The sequence below is a fragment of the Nesoenas mayeri genome (genome assembly GCF_963082525.1).
Source record: "Nesoenas mayeri genome assembly, chromosome: 9".
NCBI classification, from domain to species: domain Eukaryota; kingdom Metazoa; phylum Chordata; class Aves; order Columbiformes; family Columbidae; genus Nesoenas; species Nesoenas mayeri.
Genome location: NC_137557.1, coordinates 26,902,176 through 26,928,085, shown reverse-complemented (window position 1 = coordinate 26,928,085; position 25,910 = coordinate 26,902,176). Strand labels below are relative to the sequence as shown.

General features: G+C 37.0%; 1 protein-coding gene across 1 annotated transcript in view; it reads right to left on the bottom strand.

The window, feature by feature from the left end:
• The window catches only part of PLS1 (plastin 1), a gene marked incomplete at its 3' end in the record, with an annotated part of 44,251 nt that overhangs the window by 6,000 nt on the left and 12,341 nt on the right, over positions 1-25,910 (bottom strand). Inside the window, exons 2-12 of the mRNA XM_080349762.1 lie at positions 16,686-16,794; positions 13,145-13,308; positions 12,288-12,417; positions 10,562-10,694; positions 9,547-9,628; positions 8,048-8,213; positions 7,810-7,952; positions 6,462-6,557; positions 4,705-4,900; positions 3,909-4,028; positions 3,002-3,022 (exon numbers count right to left, since the gene is read on the bottom strand). Coding sequence (XP_080205888.1) covers positions 3,002-3,022; positions 3,909-4,028; positions 4,705-4,900; positions 6,462-6,557; positions 7,810-7,952; positions 8,048-8,213; positions 9,547-9,628; positions 10,562-10,694; positions 12,288-12,417; positions 13,145-13,308; positions 16,686-16,755 — 1,321 coding nt within the window. The 5' untranslated portion in view covers positions 16,756-16,794. The remainder of the gene's footprint in view (positions 1-3,001; positions 3,023-3,908; positions 4,029-4,704; positions 4,901-6,461; positions 6,558-7,809; positions 7,953-8,047; positions 8,214-9,546; positions 9,629-10,561; positions 10,695-12,287; positions 12,418-13,144; positions 13,309-16,685; positions 16,795-25,910) is intronic.

The following is a 25,910-nucleotide window of genomic DNA, read 5'->3' as shown; positions in this document are numbered from 1 at the left end:
GAGCAGCCTCTATTGGCAATCCCATTGCACTCAATCCCTCAGTTCCACGCACAAGGTCAGAGGCACTACATGGAATACTATTAAACTACATTTTTCTGTGTAAATACAATTTGATAGAATACAGAAACAGACAGCTTGTTGGACATACTTTAGACAATTAATATATCATGGAGAAAATAATGATTAGTAATACTTTCCTAAAACCAAAATCAGTGAAAATTGCATTCAAAAGTGTCTTTAAATCTGTTTGAAATGGCATATTTTTAGTTTAAGTTAGTACTAACTCCCTTATTGCAATTGGATCAAACTCCAGAAAATACAGCCCCACTTCTCTCCACACAGAATTTCCCACTATTAATTTGTGAAGGTCCTCCCCAAAGAAACAGGCCTCACCTTTTTCACTTTAAACACTGGAGACTTAGCAAAGCAGTATTGTATTGGTTAAATTTGTGAAGCTATTTCTATTACCAAGGAGGATAGTTATTTCTGCAGTTCTAACTATGAACTCTGCTTAGGAGAAATGCAGAAAATTCAGTAGAAAAAACAAAACAAAAAACAAACCACCCTTCACTTTTCTGACTTTGATTGCTTTCATCTGTTGTAATCAAGAGTTCCTAAACTAATGCTTTTTCTCTATAAAATTGCAGTTCACAGTAATACATGAATTTTCTATATACATTATCTAAATTTCAACAATGAATCTGTGGCCAATTGCATGTGAATCAATGCTGCATCAGCTGTTTTCCCTTACCTCAAAAAACAGCATTTAAGAAAAAATTTAGCCTGAATATGTGAGCCTGGAATAACCTCATTGCTTTGTTCTCCTGGGCTGATAATCCACAGTTAAGAAAACACAAAGGATGTTGAGAAGGGAGAAAACCTCCCCAAACAAGAAAAGAACAGATTTCTCAGGCCTGAAACATGTAAAAAATCTAAATAAGAGTTTTTGATTTTTATTTCCTCCCCTTCCCCCCCGCCCCAACCCCCGTGTGGTGGTAGGGTTGTTGTTGTTGGTTTTGTTTTTTGTTTTGTTCCTTGGGATAACAATACTGAGCTTGTCTAATGAGGTTTATGTAACATGAGAATAGTCTCATTTAGTACTGCAGTTCTATTTTGACTACAAAACAAAAGATGTTTTTGCAAAATGAAGCTACCGTATAAACACACATTTATCATTAGAATAGAAAGAAAACCCCTTTAAATAGGTCTCTTTCATGGAAAAATAATATGTCATAACAGATTTTTAGATAGAGGTTACAATTTTAATCTAGGTCTCTTCCCCTTTTAAAACACAAAGCTCTGGACTTCAAAATACATTTATAAAGAAAAGCAGCTTTGTTTCATATATTTCTTCCCACAACAAAATTTAAAAGACAAAGAATCAAATTTTATAACGAAGTTATTAAAAATACCCATGTTTTTCCATAAAAACATACAATCAAAATACAAGTGTGATAGATAATTTAAGTTTATAAAGAGTAACTTAAGAGTTAATAGCATTTTGAAGCAAGTCCCTCTTTCTTTTTTTCTTTTTTGAAGTTTTTAGGCTTACTGAACTTTGAGTTTGTTCGCAATACCCAAAACACTGACTGCAAAGTGCATCTAGGAACACCCGTCTATTGCAAAGACAGTGACAAGAGTATTTAATGAACTCTTGCTAAACAAAGCATAGCTACAAAACCAGATACTCAGCAACTGCACTCAGATTGAAAATTTTTAAATGCATGCTTAATACTGCTAAAGGAATCCAAAGCAGCCAAGCGGGAGCAAGAGCATGCAAGTTGGGCAGCACCTTTTTGGACAGAGGGAATCCAGGAACTAAACACAACATGCTAAATTTAATATGCCACTTTAAACAAATCCCTTTATCATGCAACACGTAAGCGTTCATAAGTTTCCAGATGGCTCAGAACTGACCAATTTTTTCTCTCTGTTCTTTTATTTATATACCTTGTGATCCTATCAGGAGCATACCTTCTGCTAAGTGGTGCAGCAGATAGCCAAAATCATTGGAAAACTGCAGAAAGGGGGCAGAGCTACACAAAAGAGAGAGGAGCAAATTTGGTAGTGTCCTTTATATTTATTGCCATCTCTTTATTTGAGATCATTATACCATGGAACTGAGTGGGGAGTAGTAGCCCCAGGGATGTGGTCAGAGGTCCAAAGGGCTCCAAATGCAACAGAGCTCAAGATGCAACTTGGACCCTAAGGTCAGCTAGCCTGAGCAGGAGTAGGGAACCCTCAGAATCAGCCTTGAAGGCTTCCAGTGGACTAAGCAACAGCAGCAGAGGAAATGTGGGTGGACAGAAGTCCCTCCTCCTCCTCCTCCCCCCAAGAACTCAGCTTTCTGCCTAGCTTCAAAATCTGCTGCCGTCCCCACGAGTGAGAGGTTCCTTGGAGCAACACCACCAGTGAAATGTCATGCAGTGGCTGAGGTCAGAACTCCCCTCTCCATCCCTACATAACAGCAAACATTCAATTGCCATATCAGTACACAGCAGGATATGCCCTCTGTGTACAGGTGCACATCACCAGACTTATTCAGCACTGTCAGAGCAGATGTCAATGTATGCACAATGCTCATTGCCATAAACCAAAGAGAACACCCACATCATATTATTTGGATGGCACAGTCACTGAAAAGATGGAATTTATGCAGGAAAATGAAGGCTTTCAGCAAGCTCTACTCACCCACACATGCCTAGAGCTTTACATCTGTTCATGGAAAGCCCCTAGGGTTGAACCCACAGAAGTAACTATTTGGCATTTGACTTACTGCAAGTCCTACCCCCATTTTATATGCATCATGTTGGACCTGTGGGTTTGGGTTGCTTTTTTTATTTTTCACCTTCTCTTTTACTGATGATGGCATATTAAAGCAATAGAAAAATCCAAGAACAATGCAAAAATCAACCAGAAAAGGACAGGAATGATTAAAACACTAAGAAAAAATGCAGAGTAAACACTTTTACGGAGTACAGAAAAGTACTAAATACAGTACCTACATTAGGAGGGGTCAAATCTGGATTTCATGAAGCAAAACAGGAAAGCATTATAAAATATGAGTCAGATTTCAACAGACAGTCTATGATGAAACTATAAAGAAATGAATGTCTTACATATTATACCACTACCTTCAGAAAACATCAGTAAAAATGCAGAATTTTATGGAAAAAAAATAAAACAAATTAACCAAAAACCACATCAAAACCATTGTTTTCTGTCTGAAGTAACTATTTTCACAGTTTATATCTACATAACACCACAGGAGTTATTACTTGGGGACAAAGGAGAGATGCTTACTTGCCTTTGAGCAGATAACATTGGCATGATTATCTCTCTCTAAATATATACTATAAACAGTAAGTTAAATTTGGTTATCATTAGATAATCCTTTTCTAGCATTCAGGTGATTGTAATTTTTTTTACAAACTGTTTTAGCTGAGACCTTGATCTCATCCAATTATTTCAGGATAGTCCAGAAAGTAGTTCAGCTGGTTTTTGCCATGCCAATAAGAACTCTGTTAAATTTGACTGAATCGGAACCTGCATCTTTATGTTCAGAACAGAGAAGCTGAACTGAACATGTTCCACCACCACAGAGCTTCTGTATACATTTCCAAGAGCATACATTTCTACCAAAATTGCAGTAGAGGATAAGCAGGCCTTTCCTTCCATCATTTGTCCTGGCCAGCAGGGACTGCGGTGACTGGGGATATCACAGCTGGAGAGGGAAGACTACCTGGACTGCCTCCTGTGTGATACCTCTACCACAGCTGGCACCCAGCTGGAACTAGAGCAGGAAGCCTCAAACAGGAGCGGTCTGAGGGATACAAGATTTGTGACGTAGGGGTGTAGCAGAGCAGATAAATAATGAAAAAAAGAGGAGCAAAGGAAGACGGACTCACCTAGATGGAAAGGAAACCTGATAGGAACAGTAAGAGGAAGGCAGGAGTAGGCAGTGCAGAGGAATGTGTGAACATTGCTGATGATTCTCCTGAGTGCAGCACCCCTGATTCTCACCATTCCTTTGAGATCAGTGAACAACTGTGAAATACACTGGCAGGAGCCGTTTCATTATGCTGGATTAGCTGGTCCACAGAAAGCATTACAGCCAAAGATTGCTACCAATTATACCTTTGGCATTAGGGATCTGGACTGTAAAGTCCAAACTTGCTGATATGCTAGGATCTATATAGGCTGCTGATGCAATAGATTAACATAGGTTGCTCACACATAAGCCTTTTTTTAAATGTTTCCTGCTTTAAAAGACAACAAACTAATACACATACACACATATATATAAACACAATATGTGAGAAGTACTTTACAAAACTATTAAAGCTGCATAGTACAGCACTGCAAATGAGGGAAAGATAGAATTAGTGCATCAGCTAAAATATAAATAGTATGGAAAGAAGCACAGGAAACTGGGAAAGGAGTAAGAGGACAGGTTTGGCTCCTGCAAATGAGTTACAGGAAGTTATTCAGAAATAGCCTTTGGTCAGGCAAACATGAGTGAACAACATTCACAGTAATGGGGACTTCTACTACAGGCTTATATTGAAAGCTAATGAGAAAGCTCAATATGCTGGTGTTAACACAGGCACCATCACACAGGGATGCTCTATCACAGCCTAGAAGGAATACTTAAATAGAAATAATTAATATTCTTTTCTCTTGTATGCTTAGCAAGTTGAGTACCTTCTAATAAATTGAGATCGTAAGATGAACTGTCAGGCTTGTGTAGGGCTGGATATGTGTTAAAGAGATTTGCAACAAAAGCCAAATTGAGTTTAGGGTTGCCTGCAACCACATCAGCTGGTGTTACAAACTGTCTGCAGCCCAATTTATCTGCCTGTTGGAGCATGTATTCAGCCCTCCTCAAGTCATTTTTATCCTAAAAGAAAAAAAATAATAAAAATTAATTTGTAATGAATACTGGCACGTTTTCATTCTTTACTGAAACTTCAGTTTGGCAAATCTTTATATGACCCATGCCAGTTTCTCCCTCATTCCTCCAACACCTGAAGTAGCTCTTACAGCCCATAACAATTCCCCTCATCCCATCTTCCTTCAACTTGCTTTCAGTCCTTCATTTCTGTGACTGCCTGCACAGCATTCATTCCTCATGAATCACAGCAACAGCAGCCAGAAGTATAGTAGTTTTATTTCTGTTTCCAGACTCTTGATACCTGCAGTGCATCCTCTGCTATGTGTGCCATAGGTTCACCATCACTGCTTTAAACTGACATTCTCAAGCACAGTAAGTACAGATGACACCCAAAACTCTCATTAATAATCTGAATGCTTCAGAGTCTCATAATCCACTACACCTTGCTCTCCCTTTAGTATTTTTGCATCTGAATCACCCTAAATTGGTAATCTCTGTTATTTTGATTATTTGTTCTCATTATTAATCTACAAAGAATAAATCAGTCTTCAAAACTGCGTAGCATATACACTTTGCGCCTGATCTTCACAACACTAAGAGTTACTGTTTATAGGGCAATGACTAGTAATTGAATTACTGTTAGAATTGAATAACAGTTAGAAATTCAGGATTGGTATGCTCAGCCAGAAACTTGATCTAGGAGAAGTTGTTCCATGTTATTTATACTGGTTTATAACCCATTACAGAATACAATCATGTGAACTGTAGGAAATTACAGGGAAAAAAATTGACTACTATCCTTCTTCACTCCCAGAAAATACCCAAAAGAAAAGCAAACAAGACAGAGCTCTCCTCATGAAGGAGTTTGAGAGGTCTAAAGCTTGTATGCAAATATAATTTGACATGTGGTTTTTCATTGTTACAATGAATAACGAGATTCTACTTCAGATTCTGGATTATATACAGATATCTATAGCTTAGGCAGGCAGTTGAATTTTTTATCAATGCATTCTCAAAGTAATCCTTCAAATGAGCCTTATGTAGCAGCTTAGAGACAAGTGTTTTCACATCTACCTAGGCTGGTTTCAGGCCCTTTATCCCTTCACAACAAAAAGCCTGATGACTGCCACTCTTTCCTTTCCTGATGGTTCTTGGAAAGGCTCACGTTATTTCTGAATGCTATTTGGTTTGAGGAAGGATCATAAGGGTTCTGAAGTCTACTCTTTCTCCTTGTCTGAATTCCAGAAAAGCATAACTGAGCAGGATCTTCTAATATTCCTGTTGGAAAACCTGACTGAAAATAAAAAACAGTTAAGACGCTACTCCAAGTAAAACGTATCTCCAAATTTTATAATGCAGGACGCATTATCCTATTTCAGCAGCACCCTGGACCTTTACTCAACTTTTTACCCATTTAAGCTTTTGTGCCATTGAGGAATCTGACTGAGCATTTGTACGCATTACAAAATAAAAGGGGATCCTGGGACAGTCTTGTAACCAGGATGTTGGATACGTACATAGGGGTCTCAGATAATTCCAGTCTATTTTTATGTTTATGAGTACTTACATTAAATCCTGAGAAGTCAATCTGAATGGGCAATTCATCAAGGTTATCTCCTTTGGGTGCAATCTGATTTAGCAGATGGTAGTATGCTCTTGAATCCTAAAACAAGCAGTGTAATATTTTTAAAACAAAATGAGCAAGTATTTAGCCTTTCATAGCTATTTACTGCTCTGATAGTCGAGTTCAAAAGCCAAAGAAGTTAAAAGTACGGCACTCTAATTTCAGTGAATATGGGTGAGGTCATACAGCCATTCTACCACAGTATTTCACACAGAACTTATTTAGCCAGATGATAGAGAAAAGGAATGCCAGCTAATTGTTCTGGACAATGCTAAATTTATTCTGTTGGATGTGAACTAGACAAATATAATTAAAGTATCTAAAGTAAATTTATGTAGGTTACTCACAGAAAAAAGCAAACAAACAAAATCTTATTTTCAGTGTTGGCATTCCGTTCCTTTGCTATCCCTTCACAAATAGCCTCTTGTATAAAAGATTATCTTAATCAACAAGGTAAGTGGGATTAAAAATGGACAGCAAGTGGCTCTTCTAGGATGAATCAATAGTCAGAAATTAGATTTATTTGATGCCATTTTCAGTATTTTTCTTGGTTTTTTCTCTCCACTAAGAAACTAGGAAAGTGACATAAAAGTCTGCTAGTTTTAGAAGTATTTAATACTTCTCTGAAATAGCATGTAATATTTTTACCACAGTAGCAGTCTTGGTTTAATAATAGCCTTCTTGGTGGCATTTCAAAAGAGATAACTAGCAATTAATGGCGTAATTTTCTTCAATGAAAAGAGGTCTTCCCACCTTCAGTAATCTTTCTCCTTTGCCTTTAGTTTTAAAAAGTTAGGGATTTCTCTCTTCAACTGGACTTACTACAGCACTCTGCATACCTTATGCAGAATGACTGAAGAAGAGAGAAGAATTACACAGGCCTGTCACCTGCCCCAAGGGACCAGCGTGCCTTTCAGTCCCCTTGCATCAGTAAATTGGCACACCAGCAAAGCACAGGGACCAAGGAGGGGGCTGTTCTCTTCTGGGATCAAGCATCAACATCTCCTCTAGATAGCCCCCTGAATAGCTAGCTGTTCTTTGCTTAAGAGGTTTCCTGATCTTCTGTAGAATGATAGGTACAAAGGACAATAACCATTAGCAAATATGCACTGAGAGGAAATTGAAAGCCACTCACTTCTTCCTTAAAAGAACAAAAGAAAAAGATAGGATTCTCAAGACCGAGGAGAATGGAAGGATGGACAGAGGAAAGATAACTAATAAGGTAGTACAAACTGTCCTAGGTAACTAATATCAGTCTTAGAAGTGTAACTTAGTAGTGGTAACTACATACCTTAATGTCTTGGCTGAAGTTACTGATTTTCTGCCACCCTGCATTGGTCAGATGGTAGTTCACCCAGCGTAGCAAGAGCTCTTCTGGGGAAAGCTTCATTAATTGATCTAGTTCTTCCCCTTCATTTAGCAAGGCAATAAGAGCTAAAAGCAAGTTTGAAAGAAAGCTGAAATAATTGCTATTGTGGTCTCAGTTAATTCCAAATTGCAGATATTGCTGTACATGGCATTGATCTTACCTTCATTTCTGGAGAGCTCAATATCAGCAAAGAGACCAACTTTAATGATCTGCCACAAGAGTCCTAATACCAAGTGTGGTTTCCCTTCTTGCAAGTCTTGTGATCCAATATTGACAACCGTACAGCCAATAGCAGATGCCGAGTTCAGAGCCAGGTTTAGGTTTTCCTGTTTGGAATATCATAGTTTAACAAATGTATGAGGTTGTAATTCTTAATAAATTTCTTCATATTAAATTTTTCTTCATAATAAAGTTTCAGAAGAAATAATACGAAATAATGCATTAATTCATTGGATCTCAGTGGGAAAACTGGAAACTTTTTATGAACTCTCACATATCTTACCAAAATTTAATGAAAAACATCATTGACGGTGTTTAACATGGACCCACCAAAAAACCATGGGCCACCTTCCACAGCCTGGATTGCTGAGGAATACTCCAATCAAAATATTTTTATAACTCATAAGTATGACATGGACAAATTAAACAATACTGCTTAAAATATCAGGGACATGATCCTGTGGAAAAACATGCTTATGTGGAATTCTGCACTGTGCAGGAGGCTACTGACATCACTGTCATCCCGTCTTGGATCTTATACAGGCTGAGACAGTTATTCAAGCAATTGTTAAACTGTAATTGAACAGATAGCATAAGAAAATCAGGCAATTCAACATCCTGACACTGAAAGTAAAACTAATGATTGTCACAGATGAAACATTCCAAGAAAAAAAATACCTGACAGCTCTCATAAATATTACTTTATTTTCTTGTGTCATATTTTAACTATGTACAGAGACAACATAGACACATGTAATATCATATTTGCTGACACACCTTATTTAAATAAGTAGATATTACAAAACCCATGTGGAAGATTTAGAACATGGTAGGTTTTAACTTCTAATATTTTAATATCATAGCCTGAAAAGTCTGCCAGTTAACTGAGGCTTTTAATCAAGGTTGTTTTTTTAACTCATTAGGCTGGCAACTTATGGATCTACTTCCCAGATCCAGACCTTTTTTCATATACCCAAACTAAGGTCTTAAAAATGTTTTCTCTCAAATATTTTCAGGACTTCATACACAATTAAAAATAGAGCTTCTCACCTTCAAGCCACTCTTCACTACTAAAAATTCATCATCCTACCATACAGTATACATCCATACAGATACTTTCAGCATTGCTAAAATATGACCTCATTATCCATTCAGAAGTGTAAAATAATTTTCTTCAGATACTTAGTAAAGCAAAGTGAAAATAGTGAATAGGGAAAGAACTAAGGAAAGCATGGAAAATACAAATTTTCCTGTACATCATCTAAGAAACAAGAGAATTTGACAGAGTTTATTAGAAAAACACAATTTCAAGCTTTGACATTTTTTAATATATAGGACTTTTTTTTTTTTCTCCACAAGGAGAACTGTCATTAAAACAAAGCAATGGAAAAATATTTTACTTTTTCATTTGTGGCAAGTTCCTATCTGTGCAGTACTTACAGAAATAGTGAAAGGAGTGAGTTTCTTCTTATTAATGGCCCTTTCATCAATTGTATCTGGTTGTGAAAAGTTGATCATTTTGCTAAAGAAGAAGAGTCAGAGATTATTCTTCCATTTATCAGGAAATATATTATTTGATTATAAGCTTCTAACACTTTAAAATACCTGTAAATGTTTCTGACAAGATTAAAAAAAAAAAAATACAACCACACAAAAACCACCTCATCCTCCAAATCCCCTCTCCCTGTTAAATAATTGCACATTCATCCAGAAACCTCCAGATAATATCTAATTATAAGAAATTTGAGCAACTGGGTTTTATATTTAAGTTATGAGCATATCTGTGCAGTCAAAATTTCTAGAGAAGATTAAAACTGTAAACTAAAGACAGTTTCTAGTGAAAACCTTAATAGTATAACCAATATATTTCTGCACTGGATTTCCGTAGTATCTAGCATGTACAAGGATCTCAAAGACTAATTCACATCAACTCTGATAAACTAATCCCTTGTTACCATGGTGTATGAACAAGTACTATTAGTGTAACTAGGGAATTACAGCAGACTACAGTTAAAGGACTCACTATATGCTCTCTGTTTTGCCATGGACTTCATTCAGATTTCTGTTCCTCCCATCCTGTGGTTTAGTAACTACATTTAGTAACTTTTAAAAATAATATATTTGAAATACAGAAGATTTCTAATTATTTCAGTGAGTGAATATATGAACTGTGCAATTATCTCCCTTATAAACAGCCTGCACATATCTGACATGTATAATTAAGGATCTGAAGTTGAAACCCACTTCTGTAATATATGCACAGTCACATGAAAAAATTACTAAAAATAACATTTCTGTGGGCAAACAGGTTTTCCCCATCTTACACATTGGTTGAAATATTTAAGAGTAGAGTCCTGATGTTAAAACCTATCAGAAGTTTTCCAATTCATGTCACTGTGATCAGCATTTAACCTTTGAGATTAATTTCTTTTCTTTCTCCCAGTCCTGGACTCACCAAAGAAGGATGCCATCTGCAAGGGATTTAAAAAGACTGGCATCTGATGGGTTCATAGGTAGGAGGTGCTTACAGTCTGGGTCATCTTCTAGAGCTTTATTTATCCAATTAACAAAAGCAACTTTTTCTTCCTCTGAAATAAAAACAGCATTAATCTATTGCCATTTCCACTAACGCATACTACTAAACACCAGACTTGGGTCAACAAGGTTCCTCTGCAACAAAACCCTTAGTTTCACAGGGACCAGTTATGAAAAAAATGAAAGCGGTGGGAAAGCACACAAAAAAAGGCAAGTACAGATGGATCTTTCCCCTTGTGTACCCTCTAAACACCTGGTGATTTTCTGAAGGACAACATAAAGATCATAGTGACATAATGGGTCATAATAGAGGACTTTGAATTAAGTTTCTCAGCAATTACAATGAAAAGAGGGAAATCTGTGATCTGAAATATGCAACATCTCAGTTTATACACCATTGGTTTAAAATGCAGCATTTCATTCTGCCCTCTACTAGGACTTCAGAGACCAGCAGTGTTTTTGAGGCTATCATCTGAGTTACTGTGCTGTATTTCACTTTGAGAAACTTTAAAAATTTAGCACTTCAGTTTTAAATTCCCTTTCATATTTAGTGCAGAATTGATTACTGTGTATCTAAAAATGCTCGTTGGACAACAGTCAATCAAGTATCAGTATCCAGGTGAAAACCACCTCACCTCAAGAGGCATACAAGACAGGTATCTACACTTGACTTATTACACTTCTGTCATCATCAGCAGGAAGAAACATGAAATTCTAGTGCACGCTTCACCTCATCATAAACTGGATGGCTGATGGGGCCAGATCAGGTGAGTTGCACTCTAATAGGGTCAGTTTCTCTCCTCCAGAAATGAAAGGGAGTCTGAACAATTACCTGCGATAGTGTCCCCCCCTACAGGCAGCCTTTGAGATGGAATAAATCCCCTGCTTTGGAGACACACCGAGTGCAGCTTGCGCTATAAGGATAATCCTCAGAGGTTATCACTGCCTTCAGCTAACTGAAGTGAATCTTCCTCATTCATAGAATCATAACACTCTTCTGGAACCACACCAAATCCTAGACTTGAGTCAACAAAATAAGCTGCAATATTGCTTATTGCAATAGAATCCTGGAAGTTAGTTAACACTCAGACCATGAGCTGCAATGCAATTTAGGCACAATTGAAAAATGACAAGCAGCAAGGGGAGGTAGAAGAAAAAAAAACCAGATCAAACGTTAAAAGCAACTTCTCAAGTATGAGACAGACTATGCAAAAATCATATAGGAGTGAACAATTCCGTAATGGCACAGAAACAGCTGAGCAGGACTTTCCACCCATTTCTTCTTGCATATAGGAATAAGAGTAGATCAGCATGTAACAAAGCCAAGAACTTGACTAGCATTACTAGAAGTACACCAAAGGGACCATTTATTTCCCACCCACATATGCTGCCAGTGCTTGTTTTCACTTTTTGGTCTCACAAAGATGTCTAAATTACCTCTGACTGCAGCATGAAACTACCAACAGCTGAACAGCCCACATTTTAATAAACTACCACCCACACTTATCTTTTCCATCTCCACATGCTTTCTCCATGTTAATTTGCTTTCAACGGCAATGTTTTCCAGTTTTTTCCTTCTTTGTCTGCAGTGCAAATTTAAAGAGTGTTCCTCCATGCAAAATTGCTCATGTTTAATTATTTCTCACCTGAATAGGAGTGCTGGGTCCCCTCACTAGATATTGCTGATGTTCCTCCAATTGCTGTAATACCTTGCTTTTTGTTTATTGATTTTCGGAAAGATTTACTAACATCTTTACTTTTCAATTCCTGAGTTATCTGAAATAAAAAATAAAAATTAATAATAATAATTAAAAAAAAGCATTTTGTGATTGATAATACCTCCAAATAGCTGAGTGTTAACTCATGTTTTTAATCTGTCTCTCTAAGGCATTTCCATTGACTTGTGTTCTAAACAAAATAAACCACAAAAAACCCACAACACAAAACCACCTAACTGTATGGGTAAAATTAGTTTAAATCCCTTCATGAAACTTGCATACTGGATATCTAATATATTATTTCCCAGTGAGTACCTCAAGTGCTACCTTTATTAAGCCATACCACCTAAAAAAAGCAGATATTCAACAATCTACGCAATCTTTCCACAGATACTTAGGCTACCTAAAGAAAACAATCAAAGATAAGCACATTTTCAATGACTATATAGCATATTTCTTCCACTTCATCATATGCAAACCATACTGGATATACTGGTATGTCTTAAATTTGCCCAAATACTGTAGAGGTCTCCAGATTGACAATGACATATAAGTAACAGATATAGTTCAATACCTGGATGCAACTATTTAAATGGGAGAGTGAAATACAAAGACTGGAAAATAATTATATAGGATATTGTAAATTCTCATGGAAAACTTTCCCATTCCTAAAACATTGGTTATTTATATCAAAATAGTACTTAGTTGTACCACTTCATCCAGTTTTCTACCATAGTCTCAACAGATATCAGACAACAGAGAACCATCCAAAGGGAAAGTCTTACTGAGACAAATTCTTCAAAGTTGATTCTCCCATCCTTGTTGCTATCTGTCACTGCAATGATTTTCTCTACAATCTCCCGGACTTTGTAACCAGGCAAGGGCAGACTTGCTTCTTTAAACAGGTCTTGAAGCTCATAATCACTCACATACCCGCTGTTGTCAATATCTGTAAAATTAAAACACAAGTTGCTTTTATGCTTATGTAAAGAACCACCAAGTACAGTAACTGTTGGGAATACATAAAGTGTGAGAAATACAGTTCTAGGAGATGAGTATTTCTTCTTATGACATAGATAAGTAAGCATAAAGGAATATTTGTAGATTATAGGCACAACTGGCTAGGAGTTGTGCCATCTTAATATGCATTTGCTCAGGAACTCTCTTATAATCCCAAAGCGCAGAATAATAAGATGGCAAATTTCTAAATAGCAAAGCTTAAGCTTTATTTAAGACTCCTAATAAAACTATCTACAAACATTCAGGTGAAAGAGAGATCAATTATTCTATTACTTTTGTTGATATTACACTATTTGCAATCAGTAAACTCAAATGTGATGCAACTTGCCATTAGAAGAGTACACTTACGCAAGGAAAACTGCTTACACAAGAACTCTGCATTTTGTTTCTTACCCTAATATCTGATAGACACTTTCTGTTCTTCAAAACTTTTGATGTGGTTAGGCTTACCTGTCAAGAATAAACCCAGGGTGATCTGCATCTGTTTATTAAAGGTGCCTTTCCTTAATCTGTTAACTAGCTTTGTTGTGAGCAATTTGCACTGTCATCTTCACTGACACTTGGCTCCTAAGACCACGTGTCAGGAATGTGCATGTACAGCATACAAAGAGATATAGTATAACTCCACAATGGTGGAAAGAAATCAATGGCTATATCACATAAAAATAAAGAAAAATGCAGTATAATTTGTGTTACTCATGATGAATAATGCAGCAGCACAGAAGAAATGATAAAAATACCCACCCACCTTGGGTTAATCCGTATGCAGAAACCTGTCTTGACTTCTTGTCTTAGTATAATAAAGCAACATTTTACAAATCTATAATATGTTTTTATCCAACATAATGCATAAATAGATATAAAAAAATAGGAATAGTTAAAACCATGTGTTTTTCCATATATATGTATACACATCTGTCAGAATTTGATAACGTCCATTAAAATAGTCTTAGCTGTAGCATAATGTCTATGAAATGGAAAGAAGTACTTTGAAAAGCAGAAAAGCTATAGTCTATACACTGTATAGATGAAGTTCAATCAAATGCAATAAATCATTTCCAGCATAGCTACTGCTGGATATAATACCCACCATTTTATATATTTAATGCTAATATCTCCATATTTGACAACAATTTTCAATCTCTTTCATGACCACATTAAAGCTCTTGAAAAATAGGAATAGTATTTTACCAGTTCTACAAATGATGCATCCAAGATAAGTATATCTTAAGAGAATGTCACAAGTAACACAATGAGGCAGAAGTGAGATGATGTGGCCACTTTTCTGACTTGTCAAGGTGCTCCCACCTTTTTTTGTTGTTGTGGTTTTTTTTTTCTTGTTTTGTTTTTGTTTTGCTTTTTGTTTGCTTAGTAGTTAGAAGACTTCTCTTCACATTGTCTCCAGTATCAGAACTCAGCCACTAATACCAGAGTGGATGAATACACATCACATTACAGACGGGCAAGCAGAGATACATGCTTTCATCTCTAGCCATAATTGATTGCTACACAGTAATTTCCCTGTAATCCATACAACACTACGTAGCTTCTGTACAGCTTCATTAGAAGGCCTCATTTAATTGCTGATGAAAAGCTAAAAACACTTGTTAAAAATATATATATATATTTACATTTTTGATACTACCAACAGTTCACAAATCACTACACACACAAACTTTACATCTGCATAAGTTATTAATCCATTCACTGTCTGGCCTGCAGACATGAAACAACACACGTAATAACAGGGATGGTCTAGAAAGCAGAGGACCTGCTGAGGAGCTCACTCAGATTACCAGCTATTTTATTTCTCTAGGCTCATCTTTCACTGAGGGTAAGTTTCCATTATGACAAACAGAGAGTTAAATATATGCCTTTTCTCTCAGTTTACCAATATAGCTGCAAGCAATTTATCCATAAAGACATTGGTTTTTTACAGAAGACATGGTTTTTTTTTTTACAGAAAGCATAATCCAGTAAGGAAGAAAATGCTTTTCAGTGAGTAGAAGCAGTACAGACAATTATTGGAGCAGAAATGTGAAAACACACAGGAAGGAAATGGAGAATAAAGGAGGAATGCAGAAGGTGAAAACCAAACAAACAGAAAAGCTGTCAGACAACACAAGGGAGTATCTACCTACCCTAACACCTCCCAGAGGTTGATACATGTATACAATGTTCTTTGGTCTGTCTTTGCAGCTCCTGCAGATGCCTTGAAGTACAGACTGCATCAAGATGGTGGTTTAGTAGCAACTCATTAAATACCTTCCATAGATGTATCCTACTTCTTTAGCATTTCTACCCTTTTCGGGTGTCAACAACATCCCAAGTTAACGGATTCATGATTCTATTATTTGCCAATGAATAAAAGTTACTTCTTTTATTTTAAGCTCTCAACAGCGCGTCACCTGATACCTCTGTTGACAGAAACTAAATAATTCCCTCTTCACCATTTCCGTACTACTCATGATCTTACAGATATCTAACATACTGCTTCCCAACAGCCTCTTTACCAAGCTGGCAACCCCTAATATTTAAGACTTCTTGCCTAAAATGACCCTGTTCCCCCATGATGAATGATTACAAATATGTTTGTTTGATTTGCTGAGCTGCACAGTTACAAATTACCCCCTCAGAACTGCAGCAAACAAGAAATAAAGCAGATGTGAACTTTAACATTCATGACAGTATTACAATCTGGAAATAAGGGTTAGTTGCTACATAATTTCTCACTTTCTGTTTACTCTCCAATTAATCTGCAAACAGCCTGTCAAGCATACAAAACTGTACAGTTATTTATTAACATCTGCTAGCTACAAAAGCAAGCTCAAAAGAAATCTCCAAGTTTAGCTTACTTAAAATGTAAAATCTGATCCAACAGATGAAAAGATAAAATACTAGTTCAAAGCATGAAAGTATAGCAAAACTGAAGCGTCAGCCACCTAACATGAAAATATAGTAAACAATTGATTTTTCATAATTTTTTTTCAATTTAAGGAGTTTAAATAAATGAATTTTGAGACATATCATGCTGCATATATAATGTCAAAAATAATGCAACTGCTGAGCAAGAAAATGCATCTGTTATCATTGCTGAAGTTGAAATAAGTGAACAAACACACATAATTTCAGTGAAAACAAGGTGGGGGTTATGTAAACATTCTTATTTTCTTAGGTATTACTAGCAACACAGAAGGAAAATACGGTGCTATCAAAACAAAGTGATCTATAAAGATTTCTTCCACAAATCCTACATGTCTTTGTAATGTTAATGGCATCCTTATTATTTTCTTATTTAAAACATACCTATTTTACCAAATGCTTCTCTTAGTTCATCAAGCTCTTCACGAGATATAGTAGTTATGTTGTTTTCCATCTTTGGACAGCAAGAAGTGTCGTCCTCAGTTGCTGGTACCTAATAATAAAATAGAAATTTATAAAGCTTTAATTCCAAGCACATACCAATAAAAGTTACTGATCTTTTCAATACAAGGTATGAGACCTGAATGACATTTCCAGGTCTGGCACACTTAAAACACTGCAAACAACACTTTAAAGTACACACACCTACCAATTCTTTTCACTGTAATAGTGACTGAGAATTCACAACAGCAGCACCTGTTTTCATACACATGATGCTTTCATTTGCACAGAACAAGCACTGACCAACAACAACCTACCTCTATTGCTAGAGTGATTTTCCAACATTAAAATGATAGCCTTACATTTCAATGAACAATTTTTGGAAAAATTGTTTCCTAAGTGCAATGCAGTATCACTGCCAACCAGTTTAGTGCTAGATCTAGTCCTGAAAAGCACTGAGCGCCCCAACATTTGCATAGTAGTAAAACTCAGTGGGACACTTTCAAGCAGCTGCTTACAGATAGCTGAACACTGATGAGCCATTCCAGAGCTGCTGCACGTTACCCTTCCCTTCACCCTTCTGACAAGCCTGTTGTCTCACAACACTGGCAAAGAACTGAATAAAGCGTTTTACTGAGCACAGAGATTGGAGTCTCAATGTGAATCTACTTTCTCTACCCACATCCACAAACAAACAAAAAACAAAACCAAAACAAACCACAAAACAGAAGGCACCTTCGCAAGACCCTTGTTAGTAAGCGCAAGTTTGTACATAAGTCACATGCAATTGTCTCAACATGCAAGTTTATACCTGCATTTGCCATTCTCTGTGCACGTGCCATCGGTGCACTGGGCTGTAGAGAGCATGATGTGCTACAGGTGCTGCTGTGCCTACCAGAAAGCAGAAGTGTTGTCTCTGCTTTTAAGCCAAGGTGGCAAAAATCCACCTTACATAAGTATTTTCATCAAAGTTGTCCTGTACTTGTGTATGTATTCCCTTCTAGTTTAGTGGTTTTGCTTTAGAGCAAGAAAAATATTCCTGAACTGGCCAGGTTATTATTTGCTCATAATAATTATATTTGGATCTGCTATATGCAGTTGCTTCTCTCCCAAAATCATGCATAATCAACAGAACTGTACTATTACCCACTGGACTACACACTGGAAGGAGAAATCTGATTTTGACATTTGGTTTTACCATGGACCTGCTGAGTGCCCTTGGGCAAGGCTGTACGTCTGTGTGTTCTGACTAATTAGGTTACCAACTTTCCCTGTGCAAGGACTGCCTCAGAACCAGGTGGCTGTACAATGCCAGCAACAACAGGATCCCTGGGAGCTCTGCTGTAAGACTGTAATAATGGAATCAGAATTTGGTTCAGAATTAAAGAAATTAAACATTATCAATCTCTATTTCTGCCCCCAAATAATTTATTCGCCATTCTAGCTGTGTCAGTTTCCTTTCAATCCATGCCAATCTGACAATGAAAAAATACAAATGAAGCAATCGCACAGGGCACCAGCACACGCGAGCAGGAGCAGCAGGGCACCATGGCAGCTGCGGTTCGCTGGGGGATCGTGCCAGCAAGCCTGACAGAGTTCCTGGAGGAGTTCCTCACGAGTGCCCACAATACTGCTCATACATTTGGTATCCACTCTACTGTGAAAACAGCTCTAACACAAAACGAATCAGCTGTGGTCAGCCACAAACACGTAACATTGCCTCACTATGTTAAGTGTCTCCTGATTTCAGAAATATAACCAGTGACATCACTGCTGTGCATTATTTCTCTAAGATACCACATATCTGTATTAGTGGTGTCAAAACCTGATATATTCTGCAACTGGGTAGAACAGAACATTTGCGTATCACAAACTGGCTCTTCCCTGCCTACCTATGAAACAAGACCAAACGAGAAGCCTCGCACAAGCTGTTGGTTTGCATGGCATTCATGGGTCGCCCTCCCTTGCTCAGAGAGCGAAGAGCACAGGGTCAGCCTGTCTGTCTTGTGTGGCTACAGAAAGCAGAGAAAACATTAAATTGTTAAGAAATATAGTTATTCAACATACTTGGATACTATGTTGGAGAGCATGTCACTGGATGGAGATTCAGGCAGCCAGAAATCAGAATTTGACCAGGATATTGAGACCTAATTTTATTCAAACCTACCAATCCAAAAATATGAGGAATGTCATAAGACATAGCATTTTGCCTTCTGCTGAACCCAGAATTACATACTTGTTGTCATTTATATTCATATTCTAGATAAATAAGAGTTATTAAATGAAAACCTCAGCTTTTTAGAGATCTTTCTTAACTCTATGCACATATTCCCATCGATAGGCACTCTGCAATAGGATGGTTTTGATTCCCTCAACAGCATTTTCATAAATGCAAATTAAGTTCTTACCTTTGATTTTCTAATACAAGAGGCAATGAGAATCTTTTTGCTGCTGTTTTTACTGCTGGTAAAAGAAGTCTCTTTGGGAGAGAATATCCCATATTATGACATACCCACTAAGAATTCTTTATCTATTTGTAATGAAAAACATACTCTGCAGAAAATGCTGGGAAGGTGTCTAGAGTTAAAAGAAATCCTGAACGAGGTATCCTATATATAGCTAAAGCTACATGTATAGTGACACAAGCAATGCTCAGAAGTTAGCAATGAGTAGCTACCAACTTTTTTCAAAACACTACTTTTTGATAAACAAAGCACCTATCAGTTCAAAATACTATAAAATACCATGACTTTAAGTAACATTTTTACACTTTTTTTTTTTTTTTAAATCTGTGGGGTTTATGTTTTGAAGTTTGTGCTTATCTGAAACCAGAGTTAGATACCCCCTTCAAAAAGAAAATGACTTGGAAGTTAAGATTCCCATGTAACAAACTTCAACTGGGGGTCAGGGTTTTAAGGAAAACAAATAACATGAGATGCGGTAAAATCTTCTAAGATAGCAACTGTATTGCCAGACCATTCAAGAAAACACAAGAAAACTTGTGTCACAGGTGTATGTCACTATTGTCTCAAAGTACAAAAGCAAAAACATTTATTTAGGCCCTATCTGCAGCATAAGCATTTATTTATCTCCACTGACACTGCTGTGTAAGAGAGAGAAAAACCAAATCGTGCGTTATATAACTGACTCATCTCAGCAAATGTTTCTGCTTCTTTTAAAGCAGTAGTTTACTTTTCTTCCATGATGCTACATAAAAAGAGTTCTTAAAGAGTGGGTTATTTTAATGAGAGCTTGTCTGTTTTACCTAGGTGAGTATTTTCAGTGTTTTCACTGGAACTGCTCCTGTGGGTCACGCAGGATGTGGCCTTGAGTGTGGGTGGCAAGTTAAGTCTTTTTCCTTCATGTCACTAGATCTTATTTAAGTACTAAAATCCTACTCATCCATTTTGCTAAGCTTACTAGCAGCATCTACCAGTCTCCATACTCAAAAGAAATAAAAAAAAACACAACAAAACAAGTATTTGGAATATATATTCAGAAAAAAAAAATGACCTTACAGATGTTTCTGGAAGTGCAAGTACTTTGAATGGAAGCCTGATGTGGCAATTGCAAATAATGAAGTAATGAACTGTGGAAAAATTGGGGGAGAAAAATAAACATTTAAATCCCAATTACTAAGGAAATTTAAAGGACTCCAAAGTTGCAACAAAACAAACAAAACCCCAAAACAAAAAAACAAACCAAAACAATAAAAACCCAGAAGACAATCCTCTGAGCTATAGGAATAGTAAAAAACAATATGCCAAAGCACAAGTGAAATATTTAGGCATGCAGGTGCAAGAGACACCACCACTTCTGTCATACTGTTAATGTTTTTAAGTATTTACCATTACCATAAGCCAGGTTTTATAAAAAACAACTTGTTTGAAGTTGCAATGCAATCAGTTTCACCCCTCCCCTTTTATGGTTCATATTTTAGATTTTCCATCATATTAGTTTCACCCCTCCCCTTTTATGGTTCATATTTTAGATTTTCCATCATATTCTATTTGAGAAGATACCAACCCTTGATTTCCAAAGACACTGATTATTTTAGCAACACAGTAGAAACACCTGCTCTTGAATGAAGCAGATAAATAAAGCTAATACATCTGCTCTAAAGACACAATCTTAAACACCCTATTATATAATTACAGGGTAAATTAGCTGGTCAATTAAATGGCAGAATTGCTGCAATCATGGTTCTGGCATTCATGAGCCATCTAGTTTGAGCAACCAGAGACACCTAAACTACTCAGACATTTCAGACAATTTCAATATGGAAACAGGGACCTGCTATCTAAGCTAATAAATACCTTGCACCACCCAAGATGACTCAGTCCGCACGTAATTCTGACAAGATTTACCAGTAAGCCTCCAAAGGTACACCTCTACTGGAACTATGACTACGTGCTGAAGGATATATTTGATTACAGAGAACACATTTCTCTGGACCCCAGTAGTGTTCATTTGACACTTGGGATTTTCTGTAGTCTATGCTTACACTAAACCACCTCCTGCCACCCCAGGCCAGGGTAGCTACAAACACAGTTTTTATCCTGAGAAAGTGCCCTCGATTCTCTTTTAAGTCCTCAGCGTAACACGAACTGACAATATTAATCTCTCCCTAGCCTGCCTTCTACACCTGGAAGGCTTTTTGTATCCAAAGACAATTCACTGGGGTCTCCTGGAAACATTCCACATCCAACATGAATACAGACACAAACTACTGTTGACACTATCATGGTATTTCTTTGTGTGCAGAGGAGTATCTGTGCCTGAGCAACCACACAGGATGAAGTGAGCAGCCCAAATGGCAGCTCCTGCCACTTCTTTCACCTGTTATCAAAGCTGTCAGAAAAGGCAGAGCAGTTAATTGCCAATCAGGCCCAATAATTTCCTCCATCCCTGCAGGCAATTTATTTTCCAGCTCTTCATTTCAAATTCTGTTTGCCTTGTTTCCATGTGCAGCTGCTTCTGCAACAACAATGGACATGACAAATGCTGACTCAAGAGCTTGTTTTCTTTTGTTGCTGTTCTTTTTGGGCAGCTCTAGGGACACACCTCCTCTGTCTCTGGTGCAAATACCACTCCATTGCTACATCATCCTTAAATCTGTTGTTTCCAATGACAGCCAAGCTAGCATAATTTGCAAATACAGGTGTGCAGAAGAATTACTACTTCCATGTCAATCATCAGCTGGTTATTAGTATTACAAAACATTAAAATTCTGGTTCTCTTATTGGGCTTTAAATCAAACTGCTATAGATTTTAATGCACAAAAACTCCCGCAAACCCCTGTTCAACCTGTAGTGTTCCCATGTTAGTTCATCTGGGATTCTTTAAGCCAATGTGGTGAAACAGGGTTGCTTTCATGCACCATTAGTCTCTTTTAAACTCTTGCCAGATTAAACTAGAAGTTCTGCCCTGTCTCAGTGAGAAAAGAATGTATTATAAGATCATAAGACATACAAAAGGAACTTTAAACCAAGATATGCATTAGATGTTACCTTTAGTCAGTAAGGAGAGAAGAAAAATGCTGCTGTATTTTAACTGGGGAAATGCTAATTAAACATCAGTGAAAATACTTGGATATTATAAAAATTTAGAGCAACAGAAAATATACATACACTAGTTTGGTTTTGTTTGTGCATGTTTTTGTGGGTTTTGGGGTTGTTTTTTTTTTTGGTCCCCCCACCCCTCAGCTTACATTGAAACACCTTTTTACTTATGCCAAGATTATACTTGACCCTCAAGAATAAAGATGATTAGGGGCCATCTAAACCAATACTTTAAACAATGTGAAAGGACAAATTATTCCAGGTGTCTCACTGATGGCCTGTCACAAAACAGCAGTGGAGAATAGGAGTTGTCACAATAAGTTAGAGAGTTAACCTTCATGACAAAATGAATAATCAAAAGGGTTCAGTGACTTTATAATTTTTATTATTATAGAAAGATAGGTTATCTTCCCAATATCAGAGAAAAAGCTGCAGGAGACATTCATAGGAGAGAATTACGCTTCATGTTATCTAAAGTGAAAGAAGTTTTGATTGCAGAACAGTCCTCTGAATACAGAAAGAATCTGATACACCTAAAGAATGATGAGCACTGGGTCTTATAAAGACAGAAGATACAAAACCAGATCCACTCCTAAAGAAGCAAAGAGGATGCTTGTAAACCTTTAAAACAGGAGAGCACTGAAAGGTAAAACTAATTAGCTATATAAAGACATGTCTATATATTTTTTTAAAAAATACAAAAGATTTTGCAACTGATCAAGCACATTGCTAATTTTCGAAAGCAGAGGCAGAGTATAATTATGGTAACATGTGCAGTTATTAATAGAGAAGCAGGAAGTGGAAAGTTCTTTAAGTACCATACAGTCAATCTGAAGCTTCACTACCTGAAAGAGTCAGTATGTTTCTCAGCCTAGCCTTATAAACATGGCTGGATACATTCATCACCACCAAAAGTATTTAATGAATAGAAGTGAGAGAATAACAATGTGTGTTATGCTTCAACATATAAACTGATAATCCATGGATTTTTCCTCAGTGTTCTATGTACAGCCTTACACAGTGAATAAGGTACAATTTGAGATTGATATGTTTGTTTTTTTTTTTAACTTATTCCAAAACTGTATACACTGATCTTTGCTTGAGGAAGACCATCAAAGCAGCCGGAGTGATAATTTTTTGGGCCATGAAATATGCATCTTATGTAAGACTACTTAAACTGACGTTAATTATTAATAGGAATTTATTCAACATAGTACATTAACTCTGGTGAATAATAAAATCAACATTTTCCACTATGCCTTTAAGCTAAACACGGGTGACTCAAGAATAAACAGTAAAACAATAAGCTGAGCTACCTAATTGTTAGATTGGTCATGAGTCTGATCTGATTTAACTTAATGTGGTTTATACCACAGAACAATTTCATGAGGCTTAAGTCAGGATGAAGAGCAATTCTATTATAAAGCAGATACATGTTAAATTTAGAAAGATACCTTTTCACCCAAACAAAATGCCTTCAGTATCCTTTGGCTGCTGGGTACACAGGATAGCCATGCAAATTCATCAACAGTATCAGTTTCACGTAGTTTCCTTCACATGCATCATTCAAAAGGATCTCAGACTGCCTGTGCCTTGTATTGTTGCATTCAGCACTCCTAATAAAAAACATCAATGGAAACCTTGCCTATACCAGAGGAACCACTTCTAGGAAAGCAATTTTGAAAAAAAAAAAAAAAATGCTATCGCATGCAGAGTTCATTGAAGTACCTTTCCTGAAACATTCTGCAAACCCAATCTGCTTACAGTTCAGCTACATCAACACTCCGGGCTGAATTTGCCCAAACTGATCATCTCAGACCAGGTGTGACCTTTTCTGATTTGGTTAATTAATTATTTTTCTAAGAGTTCAACAAGTTTCACCTGCCTCCAGCACAGAGCTGGGAGTGGTTTATCCCCTGTTCTGGAACAGGGATATGAAGTCTGTTTACCCGATATCCACAGGCAAAGTGATGCCTGCTCATCCAACATTAACCCAGATGTCACCTGATCTATAAAACTCAAAAAATTCTTGCTTGGATCTGTTGTGCCAACATTTCTTTGAGGCTGCATTCTTCCATTTCATTTGCACTGACCACGCTGCTGTCTAGAACAGCACGTGATACACAAGGATTCCGCCCTCCAATTGCTCCTTGCAGGCAAGAGAAGGCAGGACACCTTCCCTCAGGTTCCAAAGACCACAGGGAACGCAGGGGCGTGAACTCCAGCCTCCCATGTTCCACAACAGATGACAGGCCACTGCTCCTTGTCTCCTTTGCTTCAATACAACAAGCTGTGGTATTGATGCGCATGTCATCAAGAGCAAATCTGAAATAGTGACATTCTCTGTGAACCTGGGATGCTGAGGGGATACGACTCAATCCACTAGCCCTTTTGGAGCTGTGTGCATGAGTTGCTGCTTTCTAACTGCATTTTCTTATGTATATTAATACAGTCATTTGTAACACACTAGTTGTGGTTAGATCACTTTTGCAAGAAGCACAGAACAGCAAGGAAATTACATTTGTGTATCTCTGCAATATGACAAGTCCTGGTCTCCCTGCCTGTTAGCACATTATTTCCAGATAAAAAAGAAATGTAAAAAGCTGCTTGCATGTAACAAGTAGCTTTTCTTTAGGACTTGAGAATACGAGGGAATTCAATTAAACTCCTTAATCTGAAGCAAAATCATCCCAGTTTTGAGATGGGCTTTACATTTTACTTGATGTAAGTTTCAATATTAAGTATTCTGAAGTATCTGCATATTTTATGTAATTTAAATATAAAACATTAGCTTTTCCATAAATGAGGGAGTACAGAATCAAAGTATACAATACAAAATGATGAGCAGTTGTGCCATAAAAAGTGGCAAATTGAGGGACAATGAAATGTTTCCCTACAGAATCTCCAACATGGTTAAATTCAAAGATCCAAAGTAAAGCTTGGATACAGTGAATCTGCTGAAGTGGCACTTGCTCTTGGTTGTATTATGCACAACCTTTGCCTTGGTGACAGTTAAACAGCACACACATGGTATCAAAAGTCTGTCACGAGCAGTGCAGACACATATGGAAAATGAAAGCACAGTAGGAACCTAATATACTCAGACCATAAATCTTAATTACCTTTAATGTTATCTCAACATCCTCCACAATCAATTTCAAATATTTTAAATATGTTTCGTTCCTCTACAACATAAGTATTCAAGCAGGAAAAAGAACACAAAGGGCATAAGGACTTAATGTTTAACATAAACATACTAACTATCCACGGATAAGAGACTGCTTCCACTAAAAAGTGTTTCCAGAATTCCTTGTGAATAAAATAAGCTTATGGTCTCATAGAAATGAAGTAGAATAAACAAAAATAGAGTTGCTATAATCTACAGTAGAAAAGGATGGTTCTATTATGCCCTTTAAAGAAGTTTGAGCCTACTACTGTCTGGCCAACAGCTTAAGGATAGAGCTAAAGGCACAGAGTTTAAATGCCTCAGTGACTTCTGAAGTCCAGAAGTTTTGCCACCAACCTATAGCAATTTAGCTCTCAAACACCCTACCTGAGCTTTACAATTGTTCGAAAGGAGATCAGTTACTTCTGCATTCAGGCACAG